Source organism: Danio rerio, chromosome 7 (genome assembly GCF_052040795.2).
Source record: "Danio rerio strain M-AB ecotype USA chromosome 7, GRCz13ab, whole genome shotgun sequence".
Lineage (NCBI taxonomy): Eukaryota > Metazoa > Chordata > Actinopteri > Cypriniformes > Danionidae > Danio > Danio rerio.
The window spans coordinates 4,965,014-4,978,267 of record NC_141027.1 but is presented as its reverse complement, the minus strand read 5'-3'; the positions used below and the strand labels follow the sequence as shown (position 1 = coordinate 4,978,267).

Below are 13,254 nucleotides of genomic sequence, written 5' to 3'. Positions count from 1 at the left end.
AGATAAGCTCAACTCAAGAAGTTCTCAACACCAAGCTGAGTCAAGTCGATGAGCTGAAGAGAAATGAGTATATATACAGTTGTTTTAGTGTGTATTATATACAACAACCAAGGTAAGCGACGCATTTCACTCTTAATTCCAATTATAGAGTATGTTGTGCTGATGTTAGGTAGTTTGGTCATTTGGGTGAGATTATATGAGAGTTTGTAGCTATAACGTCTCGTTTTCTTTCGAAGATAAACAAAGACTCTGAATTGAGCAGGAAACTGGCTGTTTTTCAGTTTAACGTTAGCATGTAGGACTCAGTAGATCACTTAAGATCAGTTATTGATAACAGATTACATGACAACAGTGTCTGTCAGGAATAGAACTCTTAAATTATACACTTAAGGTCACATGATGGGACTACTTTAGGATTAATTTTGTGCTCATGTTGATTTGGTGAACTTGAAGTTGGATAATTGTGTACTTTTTTGACATAAAAAGAAAATGAATCTTCATTCTTCATCAGCAACCAGAGCCTCAAGAGTTTCTTTTTAAAGATGGACAGTCAATGCTTAATATTACCATGTTCATTCATTCATTTTCTTTTCGGCTTAGTCCTTTTATTAACCAGCGGAATGAACCCCCAACTTATCCAGCATATGTTTCACGCAGTGGATGCCCTTCCAGCTGCAGCCCAGTATAGTTAAAAATGAACTCTCAATATTACACCACAATTTTTGTATTTCATTATTAAAGAGCTATATTAAAACAGCTGAAGTAATGCACTTTCTCCTGTTCTGGTTGATTACCTTAAACTCTGCGCTAAAACACCCTCATGATGGCGTCTGCAGCTAGTAGGCTACCCGTCAGTCTGTTCATTCAAAAACTATGTGTGAAGTGAAAGTGAAGGTCTCTCTTTGTGTATTTTTTATGTAAACTTTGATATGTTTGCATAATTGTCTAAAGTAATGTCCTGTGATTGTTTCATACAGGAGGATCTAGCTAGGCTCAGTGGTGTTTCTGCCTTATTAGACTGTAAAATTAGAAGAAGCAGAAGCTGCTCTTTTGCAGTTTCTCTGTTGACCTGTGGTTCTCTTTGAATCTGAGTGTTTTTAAAAAATAAATTAATTAAATAATTAAAAAAATTGATACATGTATATTATATAGTTTTAGTTTTAAATATAATAAAAATTATTATTATATATTTTTTATAAATGTATTTCTCTCTTTTCGGCTTAGTCCCTTTATTAATCTGGGATCGCCACAGCGGAATGAACCGCCGACTTAAGACTGATTTATACTTCTGCGTCAAACGCCGGCGTATGCTACGGCGCTGACGCATAGCCCTTCGCCGTGGCCGTCGCCTTCACTGACGTGCACCTCTCAAAAAATTTAACTACACGTCGCAACGACACGTAGCGTAAGCTCTGTGATTGGTCGGCTTGGTGGCGCTGACGAGTCTGGAACCGGCGGACGTGCAACAACTTTAACTATGAGGTAAACACAAAACAAAACTTTCCATCCGGAGCTCCTTCACGGGACTCCACACTTGTAAACAATCGCTCGCACCATTCGCGCGGCCCTCGGTCCCGCCCAGACTCGTCAGCTCTACCAAGCCGACCAATCACAGAGCTTACGCTACGCGTCGTTGCGATGTGTAGTTACATTTTTGAGAGGTGCACGTCAGTGACGGCGACGACCATGGTGAAGAGCTATGCGTCAGCTTCGTAGCATACGCCGGTGTTTGACGCAGAAGTATAAATCAGCCTTAATTCCCGCCCTTTCATGGTAGGTACACACAGTGCATACAGCTGTACAGCTGCAGGCGCAGTTTCCCAACCCTGTTCCTGAAGGCACACCAACAGTATTTCATTTTCAACTTCATCCTTATCCAGCACACCTGAGTCAACTCATCAGAACAGTAGAAGAGAGTCCAAAAGCTGAAGTTAATGGTCAGATGAAGGACACATCATCCAAAATATGTACTGTTGGTGTGCCTTCAGGAACAGGGTTGGGAATCACTGAAGTAGGGAACAGTTTGATTCAATCTAGCCATGTATACAATACATCAACAATGTCTGATTTGACCAGAGACACAAACCACATTGACTCTTTTTAACAAATAAGTGTTGTTAAAACGTTATGATGTAGCCACACTCACTACGGAGCATTTGACGGTCTAAATAGGTCACGTTACAAGCTTTAAAAAGCTGAGAATCTCTTTTTTTATGCCACTCTTTAAATCTATCAGCGAATCAAAAGTTGTTAAACATTTAAGAATAATACTTGGTGGCACGGTGGCTCAATGGTTAGCACTGTAGCCTCACAGCAAAAAAGTTTAGGAGTCCCAGCAGGGCCAATTGGCATTTCTGTGTTTCAACTGAGTTTGCATGTTCTCCCCGTGTTGGTGTGGGTTTCCCCTCACAGTCCAAACACGTGCGCTATAGGGGAATTGGATGAACTAAATAGGCCGGAGTGTATGAGTGTGTCTGCCGGAGTGTATGAGTATGTCTGGGTGTTTCCCAGTACTGGGTTGCGAAGATAACGGCATCCACTGCATAAAACTTAAGCTAGAATAGTTGGCGGTTCATTCCGCTGCGGTGACCCCTGATAAATAAGGGAATAAGCTGCAGGAAAATGAAGAATACTACTTATTTTTAGCCTTGAGAGGGTGTCTAGGTCTTTAATAAAGGAGCTAAAGTAATCCATGAAGTAACTGTAGTCTGATTACGAGTATTTTTAAAAGTAGTTTAGTCTAATTACAAGCACAGATTAAATGTAATCCAGTACTACCCTGCAGCATTAGCTTAAGTAACTTTAAAAAGTAGTATATAACAATCTTAAGGCATGTTTTTTAAGGAACTACTAAATGTGGCACTTCCCAGCAGGCACACAACATCATATGACGTTGATCTTCATTTCTATTTTGGTTGTGATGTCTGGTGTCCAAAAATGAGCGTCAATTTGTTGTCTTTTACCGACGTCAGCTGATATGTGGTTGGTTTTAGGATGTGACATTAACTAAACAAAATCCAGCATCAGCTTAACGTCATGATATGACATCCATACAACGTCAAAGCCTAACATCAGTGGACGTTTATCTTGGTTGGGTTTATGTTGTGTAATCATGTTGACGTTGGAGTCTGACCGCAAACTAACAACCCGATTTTCATATACAACCAAAATTCAACGTTAATTTGACATCTGTGATGTCTGGTGCCTGCTGAGTTATTAGTAATGTATTATTTTCACAAGGTTTTCCCCCCTCATCTCGGCTGTGTTTAAGATTTACAGCACTTTTACAGCATATTTTCACAGACTAATTGTTTATTCATTTGTTTGGATTGTAGTGTTCGGAAGAGAGGAGCGTGTCACTGTTTACCTGGGCCAGTCAGCGCTCTTGAAGACTGGGTCGGACAGACCTTGGAACCTCACCAGAGTTCAGTGGTCCATTTATAAAAACACAACATACATCGCGAGTCTAAGGGACAGACTCGTTACAATATTCGACTTTTGGAGGTATCGGGATCGACTGGAACTCAACAGCAATACGGGAGATTTAACGATCAAGGATGTGAGGATGGACGACACCTTGACATACACTGTGGACCTGGTCAATGCTGATGGTACTCGGCCACAACATAAAGTTCATCTCACAGTAAAAGGTAAATAAGAGATGTTTTATTTAGTCTTAAGGAGACAGTTTAGCCAAAAATGAAAATCCTGTCATCATTTACTCATCCTCAACTTGTTCCAAACATTTTTTTACATTCTTACTTCTGTTGAACACAAAGAAAGCTGGAAAAAACGGCCGTTGACTTCAATATTGTTTTGGTTCCTGCTATAGATGTCAGTGATAGTTTTATTTTGTAATTCTTCAGAATATCTTCTTTTTGTGTGTGTGTACTTGTGTTTGTGACATATCAGGACACGAATCTGTATAATGAGTATGACACAGGTCTTACAAAAAGGAGGTGAAATATGAGGACATTGGTGACGTCCTCATTTCTCAAAATGCTTATAAATCCCACAGTATGAGTTTAATCAGAGAGTAAAGCTGCACACCATCCTGTGATGGTTGGGTTTAGGGGTGGGGTGGAGTGAGGGCAATACAACATATGGTTTGGACAGTATAAAATGAATGGAAACCTATGTAATGTCCCCACTTTTCACAAAAACAAACATGTGTGTTTGAAAGAAATGCACAAAACCACTTCAGTGTTAGTAAATGCTAAAGAAATCAAAATGCTTTGGTGTGAACTGTCCCTTTAAGAGTGCGATACGGTTATTTAAAGGTGACCTATTATGCCGTTTTTTTTACAAGATGTAAAATAAGTATCTGATGTCCCTAGAGAGTGTGTGTGAAGTTTGAGCTCAAAATACTGCACAGATAATGCTTTATAACTCTCTGAAACGGACTCTTTCAGGCTTTGATCCTAATTGTGGCGTTTTACTGACTGTCGCTTTAAATTCAAATGAGCTTGTGCTCTTTTCAAAAGAGGGCTGGGCTACAAATGCCTGTGTGTCAGCATAGTGGCAGCTTCAAAACTCTAATGGCAGATGGCTGCTTCTCACTCAAGGATTTATGCTAATGAGGGAGAAATGGTCCCTAGTGGGCGGGGCTTTCCCCCTCTGATGACACTTACAAAGGGAGAATGTCAATCAAAGTGTTTCTGCAGGCTGTTTTCATCAAGTCTGATTATAAACGCATAGAATTATTTCAACCCGGGCTCATTGTGGAAACGTAGCCCCGCGGACGTTTCTGCGGACCGCGATTTACGTCCCAGGAGGTACGTATTCGAGCGTTTTTTTGTTTTCGTGGATCCGCGAGAGGCCGCTGTGCGCGCTTTTTCGAGTCTCGGGCGGGCGCCTCTCGGGAGCGCGCGGCGTTCGCGCCTGCGCCGTTCTCGCGCAAAAAGCCGCCGGATCGGGAAAAAAAAAAAAAAAAAGCAAAAGCCCTCTCTTCGATTTCGACCGCGTTTTCGGATCCCACCGTGTTCTCGCCCTTATTTTCCGGATTCCGTTTTTCGTCTTACCTGATTTCCGGAACCTGCCGTTCCCCGGACTCGATCCCGGTCGTCGTCCACCGCGGCCGGCTCCGGCTCCTCCTCCTCCTCCGGGGTCTCCGCTCCGCCGACGCAAAGCTGTGAGCTAGGCGGACAAACTGATTGCGTCGGGAAAGCCCTCCACTCGGAGGCAAGCCGTCGGCCGGCGAGCGCGAAGAGGAGGGGTGGAGCGGCGCCACACCGCCCCGCAGCGTTCGCTCGAAATAAACCAAGTGCGGCCTTTACGTACCTCCGGCCACATAAATCGCGGTCTCCAGAAACGTCCGCGGTGCTACGTTTCCAGAATGACCTTGGATTGAATTATTTCATTTTGACCAGTAGAGGATGGATATTTTCTCCACAAACAATCTCATCACACATCTGTGGTTAAACCCCTTATAAAAGTGATTTTTGCATAATAGCTGCCATTTAAAGTTTTCCTGTCCGTCAGACTGAGTAATTGATGTTTGTGTTCCATCTACAGAAAGACTAGAGAAACCAAAAATCCACAAAATGCTTTATTCCCTCAGCGACGGACAATGCCACGTCGCCCTTAACTGCACTGTGCCTGGCCGAAATGTGATTTTGTCCTGGACACCAGATGGATATTTCAACGGATCGTACCTATCAGGAAACCCGACCTCTACGAACCCGCTCTCAGTTGTCTTCATCTCATTTAGAGGTACTGGAAACGTGACGTTCAACTGCACTGCATCCAGTCAAGAGCAGGTGGAGAGCACATTGATGACAGTGGGATGTTCGGGTGAGTCTCAACAACACAGTCAAAAACTCTGACGAGACGAGAAAAGAAGAGCAGATTTACCCTGTGCCCCGTAGTTTTTAATGAGCCAGTCTGAACCGCGAGCAGTTTCGCTTTCTTGCATGCACTCGCCGCGCGTCTATATCTGAAATAACAAACTTCTTGAGCTCAGGGGCGGACTGGCCATCTGGCAAGTCTGGCAAATGCCAGAAGGGCCGGACCATTTTTTTAAAATGTGGGCCGGTCAGTTTTTTATTTTTATTTTTTATTTTATTATTATTTTTTATATGTACTGTTTTTACATGCAGGCAGCTTTTATCTCGTGCAACATGTGAATATTATGATGACGTTGATGATAGTAATAATAGTAATAATCATAGTGAATGTTAAGCATTTGGCCCAATCGGTGATAGTTTCGAGAGGGGCCGACTCAATCAAAGGTTACGCGGACATAATCAAAATCTGGCAAGAATGTCAAACAAACAGTACGTATGGTAATGTGGGCTGGTGTGGCTACGGTGCCAGGGCTGAATTTTTGTCCCAGTCCGTCCCTGCTTGAGCTGATGATAATAACGTGCGCTTGATCATTGATGTGCTTTTGCTCGATCCTATCAGACACTGACAAACGCGAGAGTGAAGCGCGAAAAATCAAAGGAGAAGCCGGGAAAAACGAGCACATTATTTCTTCAGCAAACCTGAACAAACTGCCATGTTTTTATTTTTATCAACTATTATGAACTAGGAATGATGGAATGACTCTCTAACAGAGGCTACACGTGCTGCTGAAGATTACACACACAGATGAGAGGTCTGATCTGAATGCGGGCTATATTTCCTGTTGTTTTTGAACCTAAATCAGGACTAAATGTCTGTTGGGTGTAGTTTTCTGTAATTAATAATATATTGGAGACTGTAAGGGTCTGTATGTGTTCATATATGTTCACTTAATTATTTATTTTATATAACTGCAGACGTTACAGTAGGCTATTTCGCACTGTCATTGATCTGCAGTTCTAATCAACTCATGTTGATGGAAATGTTAATAATAAACATTTATACACCAGTATTTATGTGTATAAAGCATCTGTTTTGTGAGAAGTGCTGCTCATATGATATGTGAATGACCCGTACAGCTTTACTGTAGACATTTATTCGAGCGAGAATGATGCGACTGAAACTTTCTGTACACCACGTCCACCCAAAGGGCACCCTTGGTAGTGGAAACGCAAGCCTGATAAAGGTGACCCGACCCAAACCATACCGTACCGTACTGAAACGAGCCATCAATGTTCTCATCAAAACTACAGTAGTAGTTTGAAGGTGATCAATTGAGGTTGGCCTAAAACTATTCAGCAACACACATTCTGATCTTAGGCTAATTTCGAATAACTCTTCTGATCCACTTCAGATGTTAACCACAGTATGTGCATGTGTGAACGGTATACAATAGAAAGTGCATGCTGTGCTGTGAGTAAAATGTGCTGTTGTTTTGTTCCAGAAAACCCCCAGATGTGTGAAGTCTGCAGCTTTTGCAGACCGTGCAGCACCGGTGGTTTCTGTGTGCTGTGCTATATTGTGTTAACAGCTGTGCTTGTTGTGTTCGCATATAAAAATAAAGGTAACAAACATATGTTGTCGTTAATTATACATCACAGCTTTTTTTTTTTTTTTTTTAATCAACAATAATTTTTGTTTTCTAGAACGAATTAAAGATTTCTGCATGAATGGCCCTGTTCAGTTCATCCAGAATCGTTGGTAAGATCTGAGTTTACTGTAATATTATTTATTTATCAGTGGAGTGCAGAGCTTCTGTTTCTGTGAGAGAAAGCTCCTTTGTGTAAGATTTAACCCTCTCAAGGCAGGCGTTGCAGATTTGCAACAGGTGTAACTGAGTCAGATTTGTCCGCTCATTTGTTGTCTTTTTCGCTTAAGCTTTTTCAACTCTGCCCACACATGTTCTATAGGATTGAGATCAGGGCTTTGTGATGGCCACTCCAAAACATTCACTCTGTTGTCTTTAAAGCACATTTGAACTAGTTTGGCAGTATGCTTAGGGTCATGGTCTGTTTGGAAGACTCATTTGTGGCCAAGTTTTAGTTTTCTGGTTGATGTCTTGAGATGTTGCTTCAGTATTTCTACATAATGTTCCTCTTCATGATGCCATCTATGCTGTGAAGTGGACCAGTCCCTCCTGCAGCAAAACAGCCCCAAAACATGATGCTGCCGCCCCCATAGTTAAAAACGAACTACCTTATTACTCCAGATACATATTTTATGAGTTTTTTTTTTACTCAGAAGTACCACTGCAGGACTTGGTTGTCCATTAGCAACAAACAGTTTCCCTACTTGCTCACCAGATGACACAAAAGACAAACACTGTTTCTTGGAGAACCAAATCAGGGCTCAACAATAAGGACTGCCCGGTGGCCCAGGGCCAGCGTGAGAGACACTTGGGACAGTAGACAGGATCATTACTGGCCAGATTGGGACAGTGCTGCCTTGTCACTAAAGTTTAATCTGTGACTTTTTGTCAATTGCATGCATTTTAATTTTGTGCTTTTAAGTCTTTAAATGATATCTTCTCTGTGATGTGGTAGATACTATATTGCTTTTTGGTTCCTCTTGATGTTTTGAGCATGCTGTTTTTCCCTATAACCTGGTGACAATCAGTACAGTGAAGAAACGGCAACATGGCGACAACATCACGTTATAAGGCTAAAAGAAAATGTCATGTTCCTGTGTCTTGGAAGCAGGACATTTACGTGGGAACAACACGACAAATAAATGAAGTGTTATTTTGCACAGTTTGCCGTCAGTTTGGCAAGTCAGCCACCTTTTGTTAAATAATTTCGAACTGCAATGAAACCCCTCCACATTTTCCATACCGCTCTTTTTGTTTGCATAACACTTCGAATTTTGCACATTAACCATTTATTAACTTTTTTTAAGTATTGAAATGCTAGATTCACAGATGTTAGTTTTGACATGTTATTTAAAATATGTGGCTAAAAAAGGTATTAACTTCTTTTTTTTTTTTTTTTTTTTTTTGGTGGGGCCAGTAAAAATTTTGGCAGGGCAAGTAAAAATCTAAAACATTGGCCTGGTCGGATCAGTAGAAAAAAATCCTTACCGTTGAACCCTGCAAATGACAATAGCCCCTTTCACACGGTGCTACCGGTAAATATATGGAAAATTTCTGGAACGACTTTACCGTTATATTCAAAAAAGCGCTGTTCATACAGGCGAGGACATTACGGAATTTTTCCGGAAAAGAGCATTCACACATCCATTCCAAAATACCGGTAAATTCTGACATCATTAACTAGAAATGAGCTCTAAACGGCTGCACTTGTATTTGTAAACATTTGACTACATCACAAACTCTGTGGATGGATCAGTATAGTGAACAACTTCGATGAAAACATATAGACCTTTTTTATGTCTGCTGCATGGAGGGCGCCATAGCGACCAGCGTCTTCCGGTAGAATGCTAAAAACTTCCGTTTACAGCGTGTACAACTGGTAATTTGCGCTCCGAAAATGGGTTTCAATAATGTTTTTAATGGATAACAGTGTTTTTGTGACACACAACTTAGAAATGTTTCTGTTAAAGCAGTTATAATCTGTCACATGTGGTTCAAGCGCATCAGAAATACGAGAAAAACGTTCTCCTAGTTCTAGCTCAGCAGCTCTTTAACACACATGCATACACAGAGAGAGAGAGAGAGAGAGAGAGCAAACCAGAGTACTGGCATGAAACTTAACAGGTATGAAAGTCGTGCAATTTACAAAAATGACCAATAAAAGTCTGTTATTGATCCTCTGCTGCTGATTTGCTGTTTATTCCAATCGCGAGCAGTTTGTGTTTCATTTTGTGTGTGTTTTTTTATTACGGTTTGTGTTTTTCTGTCATTTCAAAATGACACTAGCCTATATTTTCACTTTGTCACAGTTATTAAATCAGTGTGTCAGTGGCACAGTACAGGCTACGTGTGTCTGTCAAACAATATTGGTGAATTACATTTGTTTGGGCTGGTTATATATTTGAAATAAAGAGAAACTGTTGACTTTAGCGATGACGAGGCTTCATTTAAACTGCAGAAGATGTCGTCTGACAACGAGGGGGAAACCTATTAGATCGCATTTCTTTAAATGATCAGTCCAGGAGATGCTGCTGATGGACAACAGTATTAGTTCAAAGAGGATAAAAGCTGGTAAAATAGATTAAAACTATCGTTTCAAAGCTGTCCAAATGTGACCGTTTACACGCATCAGCTGCCGACCGGAAGTTCTTAGCATTCTCCTTGCGCATACACGCAAAGCATCATGGGTAATTTTGCGTTCCAAGAAAAAGGTCTATAGAGAAACACTTTCGCATGTCGAGATGTTCATGATATGTGTGTGTGCAGGCGCTCACGGGCTGTTTCATGGGCATACGCAAAGCTTGAAGGTAAACAAACAATGGCTTATCATAAGCACCTTATCGATAATTAATTACACGGTTGTCATTAAGATGAACATATAAACGTGATCTTACTAACTTCTAGCAGCTAAAGGTGTCTGGAAAAATATTCAAAGGCTTCTATTCTCATAAACCGCGCGGACGTAAATGCGTCTGACTATTCTGATTGGCTAAAGCAGACGTCTCACGTCAGCACATTCTAAACGTGCACGCGCTCTTTCCCTCAATCTTCCTTCTGCATTCACAAAGCGCAGCATTCCGGCAAATTACCGGTAATGTTACAACTTCTCTTTCCGGAAAATAGCCAGATCGAATTTACCGGTATATTCAAAAAGGGCCTGTTCACACATACACACTTTTCCGGAAAATTACCGGCAATTGTATGTGTGAAAGGGGCTTGAAAACAGGACCTACTCAATGAGGATTTGAGATATTAGATTTGGATCCCATATTGTTTTTGTTGTTGTTCTGCCACAGAAAAGCAATTTGTTGCGTTGTTTGAAAAGTTGTATATAAAAAGTTATTGTTCATATCATATTCAGTCGTCAGTGTCTAATTACCACACTGGGCCAATGTTGCAAATCTGCAACATCCCAGAACGCTGTGCATGTGGAGGTTCCTCTAAAAAAAAGTCAGGATTCTAATGTACTACCCCATATGATAATTTTCCCCAAATATCAGTTTTTTCCTGTTACTAAAACTTATTTTGAGCCTGAGAGGGTTAGCATGATGTAAAAATACTGCTATGTTAGTCTGACCTCTTTCCCAGAGATGGGTTGGGGCTGGAAGGGCATCCGCTGTGTAAAAACTTGTTGGATAAGTTGGCGGTTCATTCCGCTGTGGCGACCCCGGATTAATAAAGGGACTAAGCCGACAAGAAAATGAATGAATGAATGAATAGTCTGACCTCATTGTATTGTTTAAACTGTGTGTTTAATGTATGTCATAAGAAAAAACCTTAGGTTTTGGAATAAATGTTAATTTTTTGGTGAACTCTCTTTAATCAACAGGTCGCCTTCAGCCCCAGCACACTCATCAGAGTCTGCTCCAGCCCCAAGCCTGAAAACTTAAACTTGAATGAATGAACAAATGAATGAACTTCTAGGTACTCATGACTTTAAACTCAATAAAAGGCAGCTTTTTTTAAGGATAATTTGTCTGTCTTCTTTGCTCAATTGTGCTTGTAAGAGTTTCCAGTTACGATAAACTGTGGGAGTATCTAGGTGTGAAGTTTGTCAGTATTTCACAGTATTGACACCACTATTTTAGGTCACTGTGAACGCTCTTGAAAAATAGGAAGTGGTCAAGCTGAACTAGAATTAGAGATGTGACCTTTTGTTTTTAGCAGATCTGACTATGAGTAAATGCTGCAGAAATATTGCTCTGTTTACTGAGATGACACTGAGCTGTTTCTCACTTAGCTCATCAGACGTCCATCGGTGTGCAGAGATATTTTGAGCAGCGGGGGCTCTAGTGGAAATTATATTGTATTTGTTTAGAACTAAAACATATTACATTGATAGTTAGTTCACTTAAAAAAATGTACTCACCATTAACTTACCCTTAAAAGGTTTTGTACATTTAGTTTATTTTTGTATTAGGAACAAGAAATTCCTTCATTTTCCTTCAGCGTATTCCCTTTATTAATCAGTGATCACCACAGCGGAATGAACCGCCAACTTTTCTAGCATATGTTTTATGCAGCGGATGCCCTTCCAGCTGCAATCCAGTACTGGGAAACACCTACGCACTCCCACACTCACGCACACTCATACACCACGGCCAGTTTAGTTAATCCAATTCACCTATAGCACATGTGTTTGGACTGTGGGGGAAACTGGAGCACCCGGAGGAAACCCACACCAACACGGAAACACACGGAAATCCCAACAGACCCAGCCGGGACTCAAACCAGCGACCTTTTTTACTGTGAGGCGTTAGTGCTAATCACTGAGCCACCATGCCACCCCAAAAAGAGAGCATTTTAAAGAATGTTCGACAGTAACAGCTACTGATTTCCATAGGGAAATAAAATACTATATAATGCCATGACTAGCCAAAATTCTTCAAAATATCTTATTTATTCAATAAAAGGAAGTTTTTAACAGGTGGATAGTCAGTAAATGATGACAAAATTGAAATTTTGAAAAAAAAAAAAACTTTTTCTAATTATTATTTCAGGATTTTCACCTTTATTACAGAGGACTGTAGAGAGAATTGACAGAAAACATGGGGAGCAGAGAGAGTGGATTGATTGGCATAGGACTACCAGGCGGAAGATCTTGGGTCGCCGTGAACACCGGAGTGCATGTGTAACCAAACTAACCACTACACCACTGGGGCAGACCCTATTTTTTTTAACACAAATCTAACTTAAACATCTATTTAAATTCCCTCACAACTGTTTTACGCTATTTCCTTTTTCAACCGATGTCTACAAGATAATCAGTTTACAAAACTTTACACAACTCATCAAGCACAGGGCTGCCCAAACCCGGCCCCGGAGGGCAATGTGTCCTGCATATATTAGTGCCAACCCCAATTAAACACACCTGAACCAGCTAATCAATCTTTTTCTAGGTACACTAGAAACTTCCAGGCAGGTGTGCTTTTTATATTTAATTTATAAAAGTTTTTGAAAAAAACATAACACCCAATACTGTACATCATGCACATATGTTAACAAAATGATCTCGGTGTTATTACCTGATACTAACTAGAACATGCACAAGAACACTAGCAGACAATACATCAATTATACAGCACCACCATCAAAAAAAAAAAAATTAATAAAAAAAAGCAGCCAGACTAATGGAATAAGAAACAAAATACAATGATATGTAAAAAGGAGATAAAAAAATATGACCAAAAGTAAATAATTACAGAATTCAATTCAGCTTTATTTGTATAGCGCTTTTACAATGTAGATTGTGTCAAAGCAGCTTCACATAGAAGATCATAGTCAATTAAAACAGTGTCAGTCCAGTTTTCAGAGTTTAAGGC

General features: G+C 40.5%; 1 protein-coding gene across 3 annotated transcripts in view; it reads left to right on the top strand.

Moving 5' to 3' along the window:
• Positions 1 to 13,254, top strand: part of si:cabz01074946.1 — a 199,179-nt gene continuing 185,925 nt past the window's right edge. The window contains exons 1-6 of one of the 3 annotated variants that reach the window (XM_087260493.1): positions 1 to 112; positions 3,336 to 3,650; positions 5,515 to 5,793; positions 7,289 to 7,408; positions 7,491 to 7,545; positions 11,262 to 11,395. In XM_087260493.1, the coding sequence (XP_087116619.1) occupies positions 64 to 112; positions 3,336 to 3,650; positions 5,515 to 5,793; positions 7,289 to 7,408; positions 7,491 to 7,545; positions 11,262 to 11,322 (879 nt within the window). In that variant the 5' untranslated portion in view covers positions 1 to 63 and the 3' untranslated portion in view covers positions 11,323 to 11,395. Of the gene's footprint in view, positions 113 to 3,335; positions 3,651 to 5,514; positions 5,794 to 7,288; positions 7,409 to 7,490; positions 7,655 to 8,085; positions 11,396 to 13,254 lie in introns of those variants that run through there. The other 2 variants (XM_087260494.1, XR_015495199.1) reach the window with 2 other exon arrangements.